This window comes from Uloborus diversus, chromosome 8 (genome assembly GCF_026930045.1).
Source record: "Uloborus diversus isolate 005 chromosome 8, Udiv.v.3.1, whole genome shotgun sequence".
Taxonomy (NCBI): domain Eukaryota; kingdom Metazoa; phylum Arthropoda; class Arachnida; order Araneae; family Uloboridae; genus Uloborus; species Uloborus diversus.
In genome coordinates, this window is record NC_072738.1 from 3,420,406 (window position 1) to 3,443,491 (window position 23,086).

General features: G+C 32.3%; 2 protein-coding genes across 2 annotated transcripts in view; one reads left to right on the plus strand and one right to left on the minus strand.

Annotated features, from left to right (window-relative positions):
- Nucleotides 1-1,906: 1,906 nt before the first annotated feature.
- On the plus strand, nt 1,907-15,504 carry LOC129228186 (uncharacterized). The gene is made up of 7 exons (XM_054862849.1): nt 1,907-2,144; nt 3,434-3,583; nt 4,868-5,028; nt 6,763-6,993; nt 11,673-11,766; nt 13,692-13,840; nt 15,068-15,504. The coding sequence occupies exons 1-7, from the start codon at nt 1,983-1,985 to the stop codon at nt 15,276-15,278; spliced, it is 1,158 nt and encodes a 385-aa protein (XP_054718824.1). The 5' UTR covers nt 1,907-1,982; the 3' UTR covers nt 15,279-15,504.
- Nucleotides 15,505-16,001: 497 nt separating this feature from the next.
- The window catches only part of LOC129228121 (phosphoribosyl pyrophosphate synthase-associated protein 2-like), a 28,785-nt gene continuing 21,700 nt past the window's right edge, over nt 16,002-23,086 (minus strand). The window contains exons 8-10 of the mRNA XM_054862766.1: nt 22,201-22,271; nt 20,107-20,253; nt 16,002-18,050 (exon numbers count right to left, since the gene is read on the minus strand). Of these exons, the coding sequence (XP_054718741.1) occupies nt 17,892-18,050; nt 20,107-20,253; nt 22,201-22,271 (377 nt within the window). The 3' untranslated portion in view covers nt 16,002-17,891. The remainder of the gene's footprint in view (nt 18,051-20,106; nt 20,254-22,200; nt 22,272-23,086) is intronic.

A 23,086-nucleotide genomic window follows, 5' to 3' on the forward strand; every position in this document is an offset into this window, starting at 1 on the left:
CCCCCACTGAGGGTTGTGTTTCCGATGTAGCAGAAAAGGAACAGGACATGGTGATTGGTTCTAATCATTGCGCATCAAATTTAAGAGATTGCATTTCAGTCAAAACTCAGATTAGACCAGAATCATGCTCACCAGAAAAAGCATACAATTCTTCTAATTTGAAACATGTTTTGAGCACAGAACTGTCTTCTGTGTTGGATGCTCATTATGAAAGCCCTGCTAAAGTTCAGAAAAATGATGGCATTGAGTGCTCAAAATCTGTTAGATTTGAAATTGCTGAAGACATGAAGGAGGTGTGGAAGAGTCCGGACATGAAACCTGTGCAGTCAAATGATAGACATTTGAAACTTCCTGACTCCAAAAGTTCATCGATATTTCCCCTTGATGTTGAAAAAGATTCTCCAGTTCTAGTCAAAAGTACTTCTGAAATCGAAGTGATTGATTTAGGTGTGGATGATTCTGTAACATTTCTTCCTGCATTAACACAAAAAGAAGGTGCGGAAATGTCAGCTCACCAGGATGTTGAAAAAGGCCATGAAAGTCTTAAAAATAAGAAAGAAGCTTCTTCAATCGTTGGAAACATTAATTCTTCTTCTTGCAAAAATTATGATCATTTAGATATAAATTTACAAGTGTCTATCACAGTTAATAGTTTGGTGCATCAAGTATGTAAATTATATTCTGCTACGATCATAGAAAAAAATAACATATGTCCTGTTGAAAATAGCAATGACTTTTATTTCAAACCAGACTCTGAGGTTTTATTTATACCAGAAACTGAATTTTTTGGTGCTGATGATTTTGCAGATTCAGAAGTTGTAGAAAGCACCAATCTTCTAGTCACAGAAACTAATGAACAAACTAACAGTTTGAATATGCAGATTATTGACTGTGGAGCTCATGATGAAGCAGTACCAAATATTCCAGAAACTGAAATTTTTGGTGCTGATGACGTGGCAGATTCAGAACTTGTAAAAAGTGCCATTCTTCCAAACACAGAAAATTATGATGCAGCTAGCAGTTTAAACAGGCCTGTTGTTGAATCTAGAGGTCGTGATAAAGCAGTACACAAAATTCCAGAAACTGAAGTTTTATGTACTGCTGATTCAGAAGTTCTGGAAAATACCCATCTTCTAAGCACAGAAATTAGTGAACAAACCAATAATGTAAGGATGCAAATTATTGAATCTGAAGCTAATCATAAAGTAGTACAAACTATTCTAGAAACTGAAGTTTTTGGTTCTGATGACTTCTCAGATTCAGAGCTTGTAGAAAACACCATTCTTCCAAATGCAGAAAATCATGAAGCTAATAGTTTATCCAGACAGATAGTTGAATCTGAATCTCATGTTAAAGGAATACAGAAAATTTCAGAAACTGAAGTTTTATATGCTGATGATTTTGTTGGTTCAGAGGCTGTTGGAAGCACTGTTCTACCAAGCACAAAAATTAGTGAAAAAACCAATAATTTGAAAGTGCAAATAGTTGAATTTGAAACCAATAAAAAAGAGTTACCAAATGTTCCAGATACCGAGCTTTTTGGCTCTGATGACTTTTCAGATTCAGAACTGGTAGAAAACACTGTTCCTTTGAATCTGGAAAATCATAAAAAGCCCAGTAGTTTCAATAGGCGAAATGTTGATTCTGAATCTCATAATAAAGCAGTACAAAAAATTCCAGAAACTGAAGTTTTATGTACTGATGTATTTGCTGATTCAGAAGTTCTGGAAAATACTATTTTTCCAAACATGGAATATGAAAAAGAGATAAATTTGAACGTTCAGATTGTTGTATCTGAATCACATGATGAAGCTGAGCTCCATGAAATGAATAAACTTTCTGATTCTGAAGTAAATTTTTTGGATTCAGAACAACCAAAAGAAGCCTTTAAAGCTCCCAAGTCCCACCAACATTCTGATAGAACTTTATCAAAAGTGTGGGAGCAAAGTGCAAATCAAAATTGCTCTCCTGAGAATGAGTGTATGGAGACAAATTTGTTTGATACTGAAAACACTCAAGAACTTGGTAATTATAAATCTGTTCCATTTCTATCCAAAGAAGAAGAAGCCAAAGCTGGAAGCTCAAAAGACATTCACCCTGAAGAAAATGAAGCATCACATCTTGGTTTCATATGTTGTTTAAGTGTAAGTATTCTAGTGTTGCTTCATAAATGTTAAATTTATTTCAAATTAAATTATTTTATTTGAAACGTATTTGTTGATGACTGGGACAAAACAGATCTTGCATAAATGTTTTAATTGGTAGTCAATAGCATAAGCTTTCAATTGTCATGTTTTTCCCCAATATTTTGCTAATAATTTTCTTTTGTAATTCAATTTAATATAGCAACAACTGATTGTGTCCTAGTTGTATGGTGATATATAGTTATGTAAATTCAATTAGTATAAGTATCAAGCAATTTGAACTGCTCATTCTTTCCCGTCTTATCTTCATTTAAGGTGTTAGCTTTTTTGCTTCGTAAGAGCTGTGAGCTACTTGTTAGCCTATATTTATGTTAAATTTTAGAATTCAAAAAAGTAAATATAGTGAAAGCAATATTTTAACAGTAATTCAAATGTTATTTCAATTTTTTTTTGTTCAATTCACTGTAAACTAAAATATTTATTGAACTATGTAAAAACTTCCTTCCAGTATTTTATTTATTTTAAATAAAATTAAAAATATGAATATATTGTCAGCACTATGCTAAACCAATGAATGGAAAAATTGGCACTTTTCATGAGAGCCAAAATAATAATTTTTTTCCGCCTGACGCGATAAGTTATTTTCAATACGTTTATTTTTTAGTTAACTTTAAGTGTAAAACTGTCATTTGAAGTAGTTATAACCAGTAGGTAGCCCTTTTGGAGTACTACAGCAAAACATCGAATTTGAAAAACGCAATTTGCAATTTTTTCACGTTTGTTAGTTTAGCATGGCGCCAAAGATATATTTAATCAAAATGTGCTTACAAAATAGAATTCCTGTGCTTTGCTTTTGGATATTGCTACATTCCATTCTTGAACTTTAGAAAATTGGGAGTGGTCTAGTTTAGAGTTCGGAATTTTGTGATAAGTCCATAAATGGACACCATCTCCTTTTAAATAATCTTCTAAAAATGAGAAATGGATTGCGTACCTGTATTGCAGCTAAGTGAGGATGACATAAATGACTTACTAGTTAGATCCCCTTAAAATTATCTTCTTGTATGGATAAAGGTGTTCCTTTGTGCTATGAAAGTCTGAAATATGTGTATGTGGTTTGTTATGAAAAGCTAAGTGTCATAAAGGCAGTTTTTAGTTTCTACCATGGTTATTTTCCACAAAAAGATATACATTTTATTTTTAAACTTAGAATTCAATGCTTGTGATAGCTATTCTATATTTATGATTTTATAAAGTTAAAATGTATTGTGTTTTTTAATTTATTTCAGGGTAATACTAAAGAGTCAGTGAGGGATGTACAGTCAATGATATTCAATGATAACACTTATGTTTTTGTGCAATTTACCACATGTATAGAAGTATGGAGGCATCAAGCACATGAAGATTGGATGAAAATATTTATTCATCAAGTAGATGATGTATGAACCCATTGTATTTACTTTGTATGCATGTTTACGGAACATTTTTAGCACAACGAGTTGCTTTTAGTTTATGCATTCATTCTTTACATATTAGATAATATTTTTACTAAAACAAGCCATCCCTGCTTAATGAAATTATTACCAAGTGTTTGTGACATCTCAAAATACGTTAGGGTAAATAATGTAAGTCTAATTCATGTCTAAGTGTTTCTCCAAAAAAAGTTATTGTGTATATAATTCATCAAAATCTTAAGAAAACCGTGAGTTGAAACTAGTAGATTTGCATCAATAACCACTCATATGCTCTCAAAACCAGCCTTAGCAAAATTTTGAACTTTTTTTTTTCTCTTTTAATTTTTTTGCTGCTGCTAAAAACCCTATGTCTTTTCGGTCCCCCTCCCCCTCTTTAGTCACAATCGCTGCCTCTGAAGCCAGAGTCACTTAAGTTTGATGAAATTTGATGAAGTGAAGAAATTCTGAATACCTTTTAGTTCTACTTTAAACGTAGTGTCCTACAAAGTTATTAGTTAAATTTACACCATCCTTTTTAAATGAAAGATTTTCTTCAAAAAAGTATGCGGCAGTACTCTGTTTTTTTTCCCCCTTTCTTTTTTTTTTTTTAGAGAAATCAAATTTTAAGCTTGCTAGTAGCTTTTGTATAGATGTTATCAAAGTACATGTTTTGAAGTGTACCTTGCCAACAGAAATTGTACAATGTAACTTTAAAAATATTTTAAAAGTTATTTCTAGATATTTGTGTAATATTTAGTAATTGTTTGCTCTAATTTATGTAAAATATTAAGTTAAAAAAACTTGGAATGCATTTAAAAAAATTAAATATCTTTTTAATGTTGTCTAATGAAATACTTGTTCTCAGTACTCAGTACCGATATTCATTATTACAAATGAAGAGCGTTCAAAACCTCATATAAAAATATATTTGTTGTGGTACAAATCGTACAAGTATTTCAAAAAAAAAAAGTCTTCAGTTCACAAGGACATTTTTGGTCAAACAGCATAATCTATATATTATTAATGTTTTGGCAAGTATATAGTTGAAATAAAATGGATATAAAGCAGTAGTTGAAATTAAACCAGGACAACTGATATGAACTCATAGTGGTAGTGACTAATGTATGAGTAGAGACGAATTCCTAATTAGCATTTATCAATAAATTTATGATTATCAGAACTGAACATGTTTTCAGTTCTGATCTAAATTTATGATTATCAGAACTGAACTGTGATGTTTTTTAAAGTGATGTTTTTATTTTTCTCTAGGCTCTTCAATTGAAAAAATTATGCCTCTTGAAAAATGAGGATTATTTATCGCTTGTCCTTTTGCTAACTAGTCAGCATGATCATTGCCTGCAGTTTGTATTGTTTGAGAGAAATAGTAAAATAATAAAAGTGTTGGAGAATTCTCATTGGTTGAATGAAGGGTATGTAAATCATTCTCGGGCTTTTATTCATTTAAAAATGTCTAATATGAACAGCACCTTATGCACTTCTAGCAGTAGATTCTTCAAACATTTTTTTTATGGAGAGAAATGAATTGGGTACTTCATTTTCATGGCACTCTATAATATTACAGCCCAAGTATGCCAAAAATGGTTGGTAAGCGAGGAGCAACCGTAAAGGTGTTAATCTTTAATTTGATGAGCTTCACGTTAATTATTTGACTTCATAATTATGTACAGACAATAAACTTAGAAGTCTGAACTTTTTGATAGTGAGAACCATAGACAGTGAGTAGTCACCTGAAAATTAAACTTAGATCACATACATTTCTGCCTTTAGCACTGATTTGATATTTTTGGGTGTAGTAACCTTATTTGAAGTTGGAAATACTAGTGACTTCATAAAGTTATAAAAGCAATTTGTAACATTTGAAATGTACATAATTCTGAAAACCCTCCACATAACCAAACTGCTTGATGATAAAGGAAATCCTTGTAGTTTTACTTAAAATGTATGACTAATGTTGATTTTTTTTCTTTTTAATTTTTTTTTTGCTTCCAATTCTAATTAAAATGTCCGACTGTTTTAAGTTTTTAAGTATTACTTGAATAATGTAAAATTCTTTGGTATTGTATGCAAACATTGTGCTTTACCCTGTTTAACAGTTTTGATTGTTTGTCAAAGACTGATTTTGTAATTTCCATATTGATATTTCAAAGTCCATATTCTTTTATTTATTTACTTTTTTAAATTTAACTTTTTATGTTACTTATTAGTTATTGGGTCACAAAAGTGAAAAACCACCCAACTCCTGCATCATAAATTAGTTATGCCCTTTTCTAATTCTAATCTCTTTTTTTTTCTTCTTCTTCTTAAATGATGCATAGCAGGAAGAAATATTTTTTTGAGCAATCACGACTGCTTATTGTTCTCACTTGACTGTTTTTGGCGTTCTTATGATTTTATTTTCCCACCAGCACCCTCCGCAGCATCACCGTCGACCAGCTCCTCAGGTACTGGAAAACAGTCTCCAGGTTTCGTCAATATCCCACACTTACACGCATACATACACGCACCTACACACATATACATATAGTATACACCTACACACACATACATACACTTACACAAACAAACACACACACACAACTACCCTCACACTCATGCCTGCACACAGACACAAACACACATGTCTACACACACACATACCCCCTACACACAAACACACATACCCCCCACACACAAACACACACGCCTACATATAGACACATACTGGTGATTGCGAAAAACATAATTTGAATTCAAGATGACAAAGTTCAATTTTTTTTTTTTTGCAATTGTTTATTCAATTTATATTTAAAATTTACATAATATTTTAACCTGTGAAAATACATGTACTAGAATGTGCAAATGTCTCATCCATGCATTTTTCTAAAGATGTTTATCAAAATTAGTTGCAGAAAAATTGTACTTGTAGCAAATATACTTTTTAAATTGACAAATTAAGCATTGCTCAGCACTAACTTCCTATAGTATTCATGATACATGCTTTTGAAGTTATGAAGGGTCTTTTGTACAGTGCAAGTAAATTGAATTGTGAAAGAGAAGAATGTACAAACCAGCCCAAATGTTAATTATTTCCAAGTATGCAATTATTCAAGTGAAAATTAATGATAAAATTCAAACTCAATAAAAAAAACAATTTCTCTTTTTAGGCAATCTGCTGACACTGTGTTGTTGTGTGACTTGAATGGATTGATGTTTGCCACGGCTCAAGGTGATGACACTTTCAAGGTTCATTCACACACTTTTGCCGATATGAACGACAACCCCCGCCTGATCTCTGTCGAACTCGGATCAACGACAAACCATCTTTGCAGTATCTGCAAGATTGAGAAATTGCCAAATGCACTCATGGGCATCAGCTCAGGAACCCTCTATGTTTGGTAAATTTTCAATTCAATTAGAGCGTATGATGCCATCTAAGGCTAAATTTTTGATGCTGTTTGTATTGAATCCTTTTTCTCTCCAAAGCAGTTCCTTGTGCTTACTGTATGAATTAATTTTCTGAATGGATTGGGTCTAGGGCTGGGATAGTTTAATTTTTCATTTAACACTTTGACAGTACAATCTTGCTTAGTTGTATAGTTGTTTTGTTTACGATAAAATATTTGATTAAGGCAGATGACGTAAAACACACTAATAATTAAAATCTTTACTAATAATAAAGCTGAAAGTCTCTCTGTCTGGAGGGTGGCTGGATGTCTGTGACCTGCATTAGGGTGTCCCAAAAAAATGAAAGTCGTTTTTTTAAAACGCATACCCTCTCATTTTTTTCCTTTTATATCAAAACCGTTGGAAAAAAAGTTTCATGCAATTTGAAGCACGGTAACCCGTGCCGACTTGCGCCTAAAGGCCTAAACGTGTAAATAGCACGTGTATTCATATGTTGGGGGGAGAGGGGCTTATCCGTAGTAATTTGCAAACCGTCAAACATGTCAGTACGAATACATTCCGGTCAGCGAGCGCAGTATAGTCCTTCCATAGGGAACGAAACATGGCAGTAGAATTGCAAAGTTTGAAAAAAGGGATATTTTTAATAGGAGTCGTAAAACAACAAACTACGGGCTTGAAACTTCCCTCTAACAGACAAGTTCTGTCGGTTTTGTTTTATAACATTCGAGAAGTAAATTTAACCATCAGTAAAAGTGCAAATATCGCTATTCGGGAATGCATCATCTTTTGGGAAAAGGCACGCGTTCCCACCAAAAAATAAATTGCTAAATTGTGTGAATAAACTTAAAAACCTGTATCAAATCTAGAGAGACTTACAAAAAAATGCAGAGAAACTGCAAGAAGTATTCAGGCAGCGCCAACAAGAATTTTCAAGTAGTTTAAACAATTGATTCAATATTGCACATGCTGATGCACTTCGGTTAATCAAAATAGAGGAAGATGGGACTGTTGCCTGCTTTGAGTGCTCAAAAATCAAAAGAAGATCGCTTATCTATAGTTATTTTATATGGATGTGACGGAACAACTCATTGCTGAGTCTAAACTGGATAATTCCACAGGAAAAAAACAAACAAAGGCTGTTTGAAAGGCAGTTTTAGATTGGAATCTCGAAGACAAAGTTAAGTTGTGATATTACAGCTTCCAGAACAGGTCCTTTAAGTGGTTCTTGAGCTATTCTTGAGCAAAAGTTTGATAGAGAAATGCTTTCCTTTGCTTGCCGCCATCACATATATGAATTCATCTATCCCTCTAAAATACAGTGCTATGGAGGAGCTGCGGAGTTGTTCCAAACTGTACCCTAACTTGGAAAATTTACTTGACTTTTACCGTGCTGAACTTACTAATATTACGCTCAGGGATGACTATCAAGAGTTGACAGAACTGCCTATCATATTTTTAGGTGGATATACCAGAAAATGAATTTAAAATAAGACCACCGGGAGTCATGCACAAAGCTCGATGGATGGCTCGAGCGATTTACTCCCTAAAACTATTATATTTAGTTCACAACTAAAATTAGATACGAAAGAAAATGAAGCATTGTTTGATGTCTGCTTTTTTGTAGTGACAGTATACGTGAAACCATGGCTTCAATGCATTTTGACAGTCAAAGCACCCAAAAAAATTTGTGCTTTTTGATAAAAGTGTACGAAAATGTGGACCCAATTATCTCAAAACCTGCTCTACAAAAATTCATCCAGCTTTTATGGTATGGTCAATAATATTTCATTCCTTTATGTGAAAAAGACTGTCTCAAAGCTTAGTGCAGTAAACGATGCAGCTGAAAGAGCGGTAAAAATGATGCAGAACTTTCATCGTTTGCTAACAGCTGATGAGGAACAAAAACAATCTGTTACGTTGTGTTCAAGACCAGAGGACGTTCTATTCTGACTGCAAAAAGCAAACATTGAATTAAAAATATGTACAGTAATGTTTCTTTTAGTCTAATATTGTTGTAAATATCTGCTTTAAATAAATTGATGTCACGTGTAGTAATGAATTATGCAGTTAGCAATTTTTCCACTGTAGTCGCCGTACAGGATTTTAGGTCCAACTTTGACCTCAAGTCGGCACGGGTTCCCGTTATTTAATTGCAATGGAACTTTTTTCTCATGTTTCTGAGGTGAAATGGAAAAAATTTGGAGGGTATGCGTATTCGATTCCACAAATTTTTTTTTCGCCATTATATCTTGGGACACCCTAACCTGCATAGCGCCTAGACTGTTCGGCCGATTTTCATGAAATTTGGCACAAAGTTAGTTTGTAGCATGGGGGTGCACACCTTGAAGCGATTTTTCGAAAATTCGATTCTGTTCTTTTTCTATCCCAATTTTAAGAACATTTTCCCGAGCAAAATTATCATAAGATGGACGAGAAAGTTACCAAGTTATCATAACGTGGAACCGTAACATAGGCATGCCAATTGGCGAGAAATTCACGATAAATTTTTTGTAAATATATAGGCGAATTAAAAGACCTTTTTAATTTTCTACTACGGGCAAAACCCGTGCAGGTACCACTAGTAATAAATAAACACAAACTTGATCTTACATCATGAATATGTAATTAAAGAGGTACCCAATCTTCTTTTACGTAGCAAGTAAAAATTTAAGGCAGAAGGAAGCAGCTCTTTTGTGAGAAGCCCCTATTAGGGAAGTCCAAATTCAACCTCAATAGATAACAGCAGTCCCAGTAGCAGAAACTTTTTATCCAGACTGCGACACTATTTTGGACAGTTAAAAATAATCTGCAGCATTACTATCAGTTTTATTTTGAGTTTTCATAAAATACATAAGTAAAGGTCAAGACTCAGAAATTTTACAACTGGTCAGTGCCGTTAAACCTGAAAAACTTAGTGGCCACCACTCTCGCCGAGTTTTAAAGTATAAAAAAAGGGGGAGGGCAGTTTTTTCACTGATTTCATAAAAATAAATAGAACTCTGCGCACTATGAAAAGCAGTTATTCAATACATATTTATTTAAGTGTGGAAAATTTAAGTTAAAATAGGTTTTTCAATTTTTTTTAAATGAATAAATAAATAAGTTAATAAATTAGAAATTGCAGGAAACTGCATTTTAGATAAAAGTTTTAGTTTGTAGCAAAGCTTCCAACTGCGCAGGTAATAATTCACATTTTTTATTAAAATCATTTAAAAAGAAACATGATTTATTGTACATTTTATGTAATTTTCAATAGTTTGTATTGAGGTAAACATCAAATTCTGTTTTTGGAAACTTAGGGTAGTAATAGTCTCGTCTATTTCCATCTTGCGAATGACCAAACATGGCGTCTGCGCGAAAAAGGCGTGATCCTAATTAGATTTTTGAATTTGTTACATTAAAGTAGAAATAAATTCAAAATCCTTAAAAAACTACGATTTAGATGAAATAGTCAGTTTTTGGCAACGTTAGCCTCTAAAGCAATGAAGGTAAGATATTATTCTAAGATAAAATTTTGCACTTTATAAGACAATAATTAAGAATTATCCGAAATAATGGCACATTTTGCATAATTTTCAACAGTTTGCATTGCAATAAACATCCAATTCCGTTTATGAAAACGTAGGCACTTAAAGTGTCTTGCGTACCAACATCTTGGAAATGACCAAACATGGCGACTATGCCGAAAATTAAGATATAAATTTTTGAATTTGTTGCAAAAAAATAATTTAAAAGTAAAAATCCTCTTGAGACTACATTTTAGTTGAAAAGCTTTTAGCACTTTTGCGTCCAAAGCAATGAATATAAAGTGAAATTTTAATTATAAAACATTTCATTCCTCAGGAAAATTACTTTAAAAATATAAAAGAAAACGATTTGCTGCACATTTTAAGTTATTTTCATCAGTTTGCAGTTGAATAAAACATCCAATTCTGATTTGTTTTTGAAAACTTAGGCACTTAAGCATCTTATCTACTTTGATCTTGTGAATGACCAAATATGGCGACTATGTTTCTATCTGAAATGTTGAAAGCATCCATCGCCTTTCCGGCCAAAAAACGATCTCTAAACGATCTTTGTAAAGTTGTATTTATATTTTGTCTTTTATTTATTTATTTTTCTTTCTTTCTTTTTGTTCTTTTGTAAAATTTTCTGCAGGTCGCTGAAAAATCTGCGACGCACGTCTCGCAGTTTCTGCTACCGGGACAGCAGTACCTCGAGAATCTTAGCATAGTTTTGAAGTTTTCCCATCACCAACTTTTTTTTTCCTTCCTAACTGTAAATTTTAAAATTTGAGAAAAAAAAAATCAGATAAACTTAAACATGGTATATTCAGTAAATTACTGCCCATTAGCCAGGGCTAAAGCAGAAATACATGAAATACACCGCCAACTCAGTCATTTCCAGCCGAGGACTGCAGTTCCCATCTCCAGCTCAGTCACTTTCCTTTGCCGGGCTGTTGAGTGCTTATAAGCACAAAACTGCAGTCCTCGGCTGGAAATGACTGAGCTGTTGGTGTATTTCATGTAAACTTAAACATGTTTTCTAGAAAGTACTTGATTTATTTTTAGCTAATATTTTTTGTCTCGAAATCAGCCTCCCCACCCCCTTTAAAATGCATTTTTACTTGTTTTAAGAAAAAGAAATCGATTACTTTCATTTTTTCCAGGCATTTACTAGAAGCACGTTTGGTGACTGCAGTTACTCTACAACCTCAGGATTATTTGCCCATAATAGATTGCATATGGGCTACTGTAGAAAAGGTATGAACTTCATCATTTCCCACCATTAAGATGTACTAAATGTGCACTAAATGTAATTTGTGTTGACAGTTAAAAAATTATGCATATTTTGTCAGAAAAAGAAGCAGATTTTTTTAAAGTATATATATATATATATATATATATATATATATATATATATATATATAGTAAAACCTTGCCTGCAGCAGTATCCAATACAAGGATAAGTCTCACTATAATGATCATTTTATACAATACTCTTGAAATTGCACTTAATGACGTCTCGCCTGGTTTTAAACTTCTTCAAAACTTTTTCTCAAGATTTGTTATTTCTGTTCCTCTAAGTGATTATTCAGTTTGAATAAAATGACAGTAAAATAAAGAAAATGTTTTTTGATCTCCCTCTCTTCCTATAAAAAATCTCTTTGATGCCAAGCGAATGTCTGGTTTGAATGTTAAAACTTTCCCTGCAATTGAGTTATGTAAAAGCTAATTGAACAGCATTAGAATTACATTTCAAATTTGTTTAAAACCAGAGGAAGTAAATCTACTTCAGGGGTATTTTTAACGAGTTTTTGGATGCGACCGAAATTAGGACAATTAGATGAGATTTTTGGGTAACGAGAGCCTTTTAATACCATTTTCGGGTCTTAAAATTTGAATGGTTCAGTACTTTTTTTTGGCATTTTCACCCCCCCCCCCCACGGAATGTTTCTTCATTGCTTTTTACCTAAAATCTATGGGTTATCTACAACAGTAGTTCTTAAACCTTTTCACTACTGAGCACCCACCACTACGCACCCTTCTGAATCCTAAGCGAAGTGAACCACATACTATAGAAATAATGTTTTTACAACAATTACAGTGACCTCTCACTCATACGCGACCAAAGGGGACAATGAAGTTTTCGCACACGAGTGAGATTTGCGCATAAGTGGAAAACCCCAAAAACAAGCTTAAATGCAGTAAGCTATCAACAGTTATTAATACTAATAGTACACTACTGATACTAATGAATAAATACGCACATAATTTCCATTTATGCATTGTAATTTAATAAAAATGTAAAATTTGAAGTTGTACGTTTTATCATTTTTTATACACTGTGCTGTATGTAAGTAAATTCCCTGAAACCTAAAAACTGTCGCGTGATCAGTGTCATAGTCTATGAGGATACAAAAGATCCTCGATAGGCTATGTCAATGCTTTCCGCTTGACCACGACTTTTAGGGACGTCAACCTTTTCGCATGTAACCCATTCTCCCCTCTCGATGTCAATCACAAGACTAATTGCACCCCCCAATTGCACACTTGTGCGGAAAAAAAAAAAACGTGTTCTTGGAAACATTTTGAACATTGGAATAAAGGTGTGTGACAGCATTCCAAGAGACAGATAAAGAAGGATACAAATCTTCTGATAAGCAAAGTGTGGATAGGCGATTTAAATAAAACTTGAAAACATTTTATTATGCATAAGTGGAAGGTGCATTTTAGGTTTCGCATATGACTGAACAAGAATTAACATTGTTTTACTATATCGCTGGCCGAGCCCGTGAGAAAAACACGTATAACAGAGGTCACGTATAAGCAAGAGATCACTGTATCTTTGGTGAATAAAATTAATCCAAAAGTTTTCTTTGACAAACTTAATGTTAACTACAAAAATGATACAGATTAATTTTCGCTAGCTGTTTGTGGACCACATACGAATTGTTCACAGACCACAGATTGAGAATCACTGATCCATGTCATAAATTTTCAAAGTGTTAAAAGATGATTTCCAACTTCATGACAGAAAATCCATGGGTGATATGCTTTCAACTTCAAAAACGGATGAGAAAACGGGTGTTTAATTTCAGAGGGTGTTTGAACTGCTTTAGATGCAACCCTGTTGCAGAAAACTTTCAAGATAAAATTACTAAATAATACTTTCTCTTTTTCTACAGGGTCTTGTATTTTTTATTACCACAACCAAAGATGAAAATAATTTGATTCTTAGTCAGCTATTGGCAGCTAATCTTGCTACTGGATTCTGTCAGACAGTCATACCTTTTAACGTGAGGCCTGCAAAGCTCAACGACCAAGAGTCTAACAAGTAAGCAATGTATTTCCTTCATTAATAATGTTGATTTTCAAAATATTTTTTAAATGCAAAATAAAGTGAAACCTGTGTAAGTTGACCACTTGCCTGCAGCACTTTAGTGGTCAACTTAGACAGGTTTTAATGTACTGTAAAGTACTACTTTGCATGTCAAATACAAGTATGTGCAAGGGAGGAGGAGACCAGTCTTCACAATCAAATTAAAAATGCTTGAAACCAAAATTTCTGGATGTGATCTAAGTAATAATTTAACTACAGTTTGTCTCCAAATAATGCCACTTGGTGGCATTTGTGATAAAATCAGAAAGCTTTTGCAACATGGACCAGGATTTGGCAACTAACTAAAACATGGATTTTACTGTAATCAGTTAAGTACCAGGGTTTAAGCTGAGTTTAAAAAGATCTTTAGTATAAAAGCTAAAATTGAAATACGTAATTGCGTTAGCAAAATGCTAAAATGTCATAGATTCAAATATCTTTCTAAATGCCTCGATTTGTTTCATCTATTCTACAGTTTAAAACTAAATTCAAAGTTCAGCCATGACATCTTTAAAGAAATAAATATGTAGTAGCTATATATATATATATATATATATATTTTTAATTTGAAATAAAAAAAAATTAGAATTGTACTAATTATTGACAAAGCACAAGTTTTACTTTTAAAAGTCCACTCCGAACATGCAGTACTGGGGAAACCTAATGCTCATTAAGACTAAGTGTTGCTGAACTTGACAGTAATTTAACATTATAAGATTAAGCATTGCCATGCTAATTTCCTCTTTCAGGCCGTGCATCGTTTACTTATTTTGTTTTTTTCTTGAGCAAAGAAGAGAAAATGACCTGCTTCATTTTCATATTTTAGTTAATATTTTCTCATTTTGCAAAAAATGCGACCGTGGTGGAAAACCCTGTTAAGTACTTTTTCCAATTATGTCCTAGTGATTCAGATCCAACTAAAGCTGCACGTCCCTCAGTAATCTACGGACACTTAGTGCTCAATCTGACAAAAGCATCAGGGTGTCTTTTCAACCACCACCTCATTCTAAAGCATTGAAAAAGGGGTTCCTTGTAACCCTGAACGACGTGTCGACAGATTCCTGCTATTTCGCCCGTATTCAAGTTTTTTTTTTTTTTTTTGGCAGAAGCATAGTTTCAAATAAATAAATAAATGAAAGCAAGAAAGAATATAGTTTGTTGTGACATTTTTTTCTCTCCTAGGACTGTCAAGGCAAAATATTGTGAACCCTACCTCCTTGTGTCCTACAAAAGCCAAGCTTTCTTCTGGTCTGTAATGGACGAGTATTGCTGTGCAGTCCTCGACGAAAATCACAAGATCACAGCTGTCACGGTGGGCCAAGACATTGAAGGATATCAGCTTGTGGCAGTAGGCAATAAAACAGGATGTGTTAATTTTTATAAACTAAACTAAAACTAGTAATCAAAAAGCGCCAAGAGATCCCTTGAACAATTTAGCACATCTGTGGCATTTCCAAATTTTTGATGAAAATATTTTTATATGCATTTACATGCATCCTGTATTATTTTGATTTTTCTGTCATATTAGAAAACATTCATGTTGTAAATACAGCACTAAATAGTTGATTGTTTTTAGTGCATTCAGATGCAGTCATAAAGTTGTTTTTCATTGTTGTATATTCTGGAACTTGTATTTAATTTTTAATAAAAAAATTTTCTTATGTACAAATGCACGATATACTGTTTATTACACTTGCTTCAGAAAGTGCAAAAATTACCACATCATTAAATTTTTTGTAATGTAAGTCTCTGAAACACGAGAATGTGTATTTGAATATTTTATTTAAAAAATTATAAAACAAATTCTCATACCTGCCAAGGTGAAGAAATGCAATGGTACAAGATCAAATAAGTTCAGTGTAATGATCTTTGCTATTTAAAATTTATCTTATCTTAAGTAGGATCAATACAAAAAGCATATTTCTACTTAAAGAAGTTAATAACAAGTTAATTGATAACTTTATTTTTATGAATATTTTTCATAAGATTTGTAAGATTTTTTTTTATGAGTTGATATCTCTGGAATGAAATGATCTATTATTTTTCAAAATTTGTAATAAAAATTGTTTGGGCCCCCCTGCGAGCTATAAAAACTTCTTAAAAAATGAACACAATCTTATAATAAATGCTTTATTTTTTTTTCTTAAGAAATATAACTGCAGAAGTAAATAAAAAACAAATATATTAACATCTAATTATCAGAGAAACATAATGTGTCTGAAGGATATTCCTCACAAATAAGCAATATATGGAAACAAATATTGGGAAGCTTGACAAATATAAGTAGTACATTTATCAATTGATAATTTTACTTGATAAAAACCAAGTCATTCACAGCACAGCTAATCAGCATTCCTCAGAACATTTCATCTAAGAAACATGTTAAGGAAATAAGTGGATAATTAAGGAGTAATTTTGAAAACATTTCAAAGTTTATTCACCAGAAAATGACTGTTTCTAAATGTATTTGCTAATAATTACGTATGTATATACAGCCAACACCAGTTACTAAATAATTTGGATATAATCTATTCTCGCTTATTATGTACTTTGAAATCATGTGTAACCTAATAATTTACAGACTTGATCATACAGAAATCATGTATAAATAAAGTAATAATTTACACTTATCAAGTCTTACTTTGGCTTTTGGTTAGTAAGACTTGTTTCAATGTTTAAATCATGCAATGAAGATGGGAAAAATGATAATAAAAAATGCGATGAGGAACTTGTACAAAAAAAAAAATCTAAAGGCCTGTAAAAGATTTATTGCATTTTGTAGAATTTAATATTGATCTTACAGATTTTTGTTAATAAAAATAATAATGTTATTTGTCATTTACTCAAAGAAAACAAAAAATAACCTTATTTTTATTTAAAAAAAATATATAAGCAAAGAACATGCTTTATCTTATCCTTTTCTCCTTCCTCTCTTTTACAGATTTAAAATAAAAATTGTCTAGGTTTTAATGCATAGGCTGTATTGACTAATGTTATACAGTAATTTATATCTCGTGTTCTTCATTATATACCAATGTTAGACCGACTAAATTTTTGATCCCAGATCTGGGACCCCAGATCCCCCCTGGGAGTCCCAGGACTGCTATAACTGGAGGCAACTGTATACACATATATATTTAAACAATTCAATTTATAATTTTGTGGAAACTAGAGTTTTTAACAACAAAAAGAAATTTTTTTATTGATTTACTGAACAAAGTATTAAAGCCAACAGTTCTCTTAAAGCCATTTCCCCTGTCTTTCTGTTCAAAACTAGAAAAATTAGCAATACATACATTTATGTTTTGCTATGTTTTTGTTTTTGAGGAGGAATTAAATTTTAAAATGTAATGTAAACTTAAACATGCTACACTAATTTAAAACAATCAAAAATTATTTTAAATAAAAAGCAATATCTGCAGCTGTCATACATTTCTGTTTTCCTTATTTTTTTTCCAAAAATATTTTAGAAATTTATTGAAGCAAAATTCTGAAATTTAGCAAATTCATTCATAGGGTTCAGTAATAGGATCAGTTAATTACCAAATGTTAAGAATTTTAAAATGTGTGCAATGACCACATCTTAAAATACTAGAAACAAATTCACTAAGATACCTGATTCTGAGACGCATAAAAATTCTCATTTTTAACAAAAATTCATCATTAAAATTTATCTCTCTATAAAATAGTTATGATCCCAATTATGAATACACTCTTTTAGAAAAAAAAACGAAACTTGATTGCTTTGACAAATCAATCTGTGTTTACAAATATTAAAAATATATTCATTACTAAGTCTTTACAAAACTGTTTATAAGGATTTTAAAACCTGAATTTCCAATTAAATAAATTCATCACCAAAAAGCAAATGTTTAATCTATCAAGAAATGAACTATTTTTCAATGCTTTTCTATTGGTTGTTATGTCCAAGATAGAGAATGATATCAACTAAAGCAACTTGCGAAAAAAAAATTGAAGCAAAGGGGGAAAAAAGGCTCTCCTAGATTTAATCTTCGAGCGTTACATTGCGGAATAGATATGACATAGATTCTTTGTTGTGAATGCGACGAATGGCCTCGGACAGCAGGACACTGATGTCCACAGTCTTGATTTTATGGCACTGCATCTTCTGCACTTCATGGGGAACAGTGTTGGTAACGACCACCTGTAAAGAAACACTGATTGTCAATTTCACACCAGGCAATATATTATCACAGTGCACTCCTGCTGAAAACTCTGAATGTTCAGAAATATGTTTAAAAAATTCTCAAAAGATACATATGAGGCAGTGAGAAGCAAAGGGATGTAAGTGGACATTTTCAAGTTTTGAGTAAAACGTGTTTAAAGATAACATCCCAGGTTGGATTCCATTGATTTTTTTTTCTAAATCATGCTGTACAGTAGCACCTACCAGGGCTACTAATACTATCTCTTGCCCCAAGACAGAGGAGAGGTTCACCTACCATTCGTACTGGTTATCTCCAAATTTTTAATTTTGGTACTTGCATCCCTTTGCTTCTCACTAGTGATGTTCCGGATATCCGTATCCGTAGATATCCGAGGAAAAATTAAGATCTGTATCCATTACTTTTTTGACGGATCTTAAACCGATCTTTTCTATTCTAAATTTTTTTAAATATTTGAATAAAAGACTTAAATTCCGTTTAAATTAGGTTTTATTCCCTATTTAAATTATAAGGTATCATTTCAGAAGCCAATGGCCCTCTGAGACATGTTTTTTTTTTAAATTTAATATTAGTTTTTTTTTATTGATATGGGGTTTCTGTTTTTCTTCATTTTGGTTTTTTTCCCAGCATCTTTCAAAAAAAGTGAGACAAAAGTCTGTATTTACTGTTTGTAAAGGTGTTCCCGGCTTAGTTATTTCGTCGGTCGGAGTAATTTGGGTGGAATGGGTCAGCGCTGCATTTACGCTGAAATAAAATGCGAAAAATTATTTCTAGCCTATCCAGTAGCAGCTTTACATTCTTGCTCCTGTATCCTACATCTACCGAGCAAGCTAGAAATAATTTTTCACATTCTATTTAAGCATTAATGCTGCGCTGACCCATTCCTTCCAACTCTCCATCAATTTTAACGGAGATTTCTTCAAAGAGTAAATCATAGTCTTTATTATATTTTCGCCGTAGATGATTTTTTGAAGAAACAGTGTTATTATAGAGACGGGAATACCTTCCGTAATAAATTTTACACTTGGATAGTTGAATTGGGCAAAAACATTTTGAGATCTGTATCCGTATCCGCAGATCTTGACACTAATGATCCGGATCCGTATTCGTATCCTCGGATCTACTTTTTTAACGATCCGGCACATCGCTACTTCTCACTGCCTCTTGCAGGGCCAGATTTGGAAGTGTGGAGGCCCCTAATCAGGGTTCGAAAAGATCATCATATTTTCGAAAATATCTGATACTTTGAAATACATCCGAATATTTTGATATATATGTATATATCCGATATTTTCAATCCTTGAAAGTTAGGATATTTTGTTAAAATTTTATTGTGGGGTCCCCTTTGTTGTGGAGGCCCCGGCGCAGTAGCCCCGCCTGCCCTCCCCTAAATCCGGCCCTGGCCTCATGTGTCCTTAAATTTTCAACATGTCATTAGTTGAGCTTTTTTGTATACTTAGACATTTAAAATAACCAACCATATATTTTCTGTGCTAACATATCTGTCAGGACATACAAAAATGCTGAAAGTTTTTCAGCCCTGGCCAAAAGTATGAATGCGGCAGGGTTTAAGCTAGATAAAAAATTTATTTAGCAAAAATAGGGGGGGGGGGGGGGCGAGCTTTCTTTTCAAAATACTAAAATTTTAATCTGCATCTATAGATGAGGCAACCCTAACCTGGCAGGGTATGTAATGGTGTGATTAGGATCTTTATAGCCTTCACACTGCTGACAAGTTAGGTTGGAATAGTTAAGTTTTTTTGAAAAAAAGGCAACAGCAACAAAAAGTACTAAACATAACTTTGAAATAAATGATTCATTCTCAAAACTTTTTGCTCTCTCATTTTCCCTTCTTTTTTTCTTATCGTGAAAGTATTAATCTTGCAAAAATAGTATCTTAGTTATGGCTATGTTTAAAACTTTCCCTAAACTCCAAGTATTCCTTACTATTTGTTTTAAAGCAGACTATGACAAGTAAAAAATATTCTCCTGTTTTCATTAAGACCATACTCGTTAATGTAAGATGAAAAATACCTCATCGATGGCAGAATCTTCCAGCAATCTGGGAGCATCCGAGGACAACAATCCATGAGTGGCCAGGACGTAGATTTTGTAAGCTCCTCGTTCTTTCAACACTTCTGCAGCCATCACAAAAGACTCCACATCATCAATCATATCGTCCTAGAGGTGAGACACAAAGTGAAAAAGAATGGTTTACTTTTAGTTTGAAGCATCCTATAATGTGATCAGTCAAGGAAAAACATTTTTTTTTTTTTTTTTTTGACTTTCAAATCACATCTGTTTAGTAGAGAAAAATGTTGGCAATATGCTTCTCTGAAGCATACAGTTATATGAACAAAAGAACCACAAGTATTAAAAGTTAAGTGACTTTTTTTGCACAGGTTATTTAATTAATTTATTTTTTATATATCTCGCAAAAAATTGTTCATTAATCACAACATTACTTGTTAAAAGCTGAATTCTTAAGCTTTTTAAAAAATCATTATTATTAATGACTGTTTAAGTGATTCAACTTGCTAGATTTACACTTTCTAGCTTAATATTTCAACGACAAAAAAAAAAAAAAATGTAATGAAAAATTGTAATGAAACAAATTTGATTCTCATAAAACAAGCAGAAAAATTGAGGCCCAAGGAAAAGAAAATATGCAATTCTATGCTTGTACATGGAAGATACGATAATGTTGTTTTAAATCATTGGAGCAATTGAGCAACAATTTTGAAACTTCTGCTAATCTAGAAAATGAAATTTACAAGAATACCCAACTTAACAATTGTCCAAGTATGAGTTCATAAATTTTGGAGGGACTTAATCTCCTACAAAAGCTGAAATTAAGAATCTGAATTCTAGCTAGCCCCTCAAGTATGCTCATCAAATAAATGATTTTAATACATATTAATAATCTATTAGAGTAGATCTATCAGCAATCAAAATATACATAACTAATGAATTTGGGAAAATAATGTACAATTTTAATTGCAATTACTGATAGCATCATAATGTTGAGTGTTGAAAAAGAGTTATTTACAAAACGCACATATCGTCGCCTCAGAGCAACAGTAAGACATCTAATCCCAGGAATAACAATAAGATATCCTACTGTTGCTCTGAGGGGACAATGTATGAAAAATCTTTTGCTATAAGATTGCTTGTTTGTTATTTAAGTTTTTCCAAAAAGGTATATGTTTTTCTTTTATCATTTAAATTTCTTATCCTATATTTCTTCAGCAGTCATTTTGGGGGAAACATTTGATTTTCTCTTTTTTTTTTTTTCAATAAGCAACTGGAATAAAACTGCAGATAATTCAAAAAGCAGTTTTTTTTTTTTTTTTTTTTGTCAAAACACAGAAAAATAGACACAATTTCAATCAAAGCATGTATGCGAACATAGAGGGAGTAAAAGGCACTAGCCCGCCTATGAAAAATATAATAAAATAAAAAGTAATTATTACATTGGTTGAATTATTCATGAATTGATAAATTCAACTAAGAGTTAATAAATTTAATGTGAAAAAGTTACAAAATTTGAAAAAAAATTCAATTTTTACTCAGCTATAAAATGTTTACACAGAGTTTCGGTGATTTAAACATGCTTTTTTTTAAAGCAATCTACATTGAAAAAAAATGTATGTGGCAAATAACCACAGGTCTATGTCGATTTCAAATAAAAGTTACTCATGTGAGATGATATACACACAACATATGGCGCTCTTGAAAATACCAAAAAAAAAAAAAACTTTTACAGTTAAAATTTGATTTTGAACATTTATTCTATCCAGAAAACATATGTGGCAGTGAGAAGCAAAGGGATGCAAGTGAACATGTTCAAGTTTTGAGTAAAAGCATTTAAAGATAAAATCCTACTCTGGCTTTCATTGAACTTTTTTTCCAAATCATGCTGTACAGCAGCAACTAGAGGGCTACTAGTACCATCTCTTGCCCCAAGAAAGAGGGGAGGTTCACCTACCATGTGTTAATGGTTATCGACAAATTTTTAATTTTGCCACTCATATGACTGCAGGTGAAAATTTATAAAACTAATGATGTTTGTTACTTGATGCTTAAAATGAAAACACAAAAAATCTATTTAAAAAAAGTTCAACTTACAACCATGATGGCTATTCTTCCTCCGACATCCCCTACAACATTTATGGGTGGCTTCTCCTTGGCTGCTAAAACTGTAACAGAGAAAAGAATGATTGGCATGGTAATAAATTCAGAAATTTGAGTTTTATTAGGAAACAAATACACATAAAAGACGAACCTTTAATGAACTTAATTTTGAATTTTGATTGATTTACCATTGGAAATTGCTTTTCTATATTAATTTTAAAAAAAATATCATTATCATATCATGGAAGTTGTACAGGCATAAATCTATATTAGACAATCGTCAAAACTTCGTTAAACATGGAATCAAGAGTAAAAATAAGGACTATGTGTTGCTTTAATCTATGTAACAGTTCTTGCTTCAATGCATAGTGAAATCGCATTATAGGAATTAAATAAATGTTTCAGGGAAATTAATGTTCAGTCTTATTTCAACTGTTATTACACTGCTTTAAATCTATTACAACGAAATTCCAGTTCCAACACACTAAATTTGCAGTTCCTTGAAGTTTGTTGTAACCGAATTTAACTGCATTAATATTAATATCAGAAAATGATTGAATTTGAAAAACTTTTTATGCTTGGAAAATTGATAGATGTATTAAAGTAAAAATAAATAAATTTGTAGGCTATTATCAGACATGAAAACACTATAACTTGGGATTATATTTCTTACATCCCAGAAATTTTAACTATGGGGTCTGGCGCCCCTGGCGAACTAAAGAAATTGCCCCCCCCCCCCCACAGGGTCACCCACATGGGAAATCACCAAAAGTCATTATGACCTCTAAAAAAATTTTTTTTTGGAACATTTTGATTAGTTGATTTGACAAATAAGAGGCAGCACTATAATTTCGTTTCTTACATGAAATACACCGCCAGC

Excerpts from the sequence above, each read along its gene's own strand:
- LOC129228186 (XM_054862849.1), top strand. The coding sequence starts at position 1,983 with ATGGAGACAAATTTGTTTGATACTGAAAACACTCAAGAACTTGGTAAT. Across the intron at positions 2,145-3,433 it reads GTTTCATATGTTGTTTAAGT|GGTAATACTAAAGAGTCAGT; the intron begins GTAAGTATTCTA and ends AATTTATTTCAG. Across the intron at positions 5,029-6,762 it reads TCTCATTGGTTGAATGAAGG|GCAATCTGCTGACACTGTGT; the intron begins GTATGTAAATCA and ends TTCTCTTTTTAG.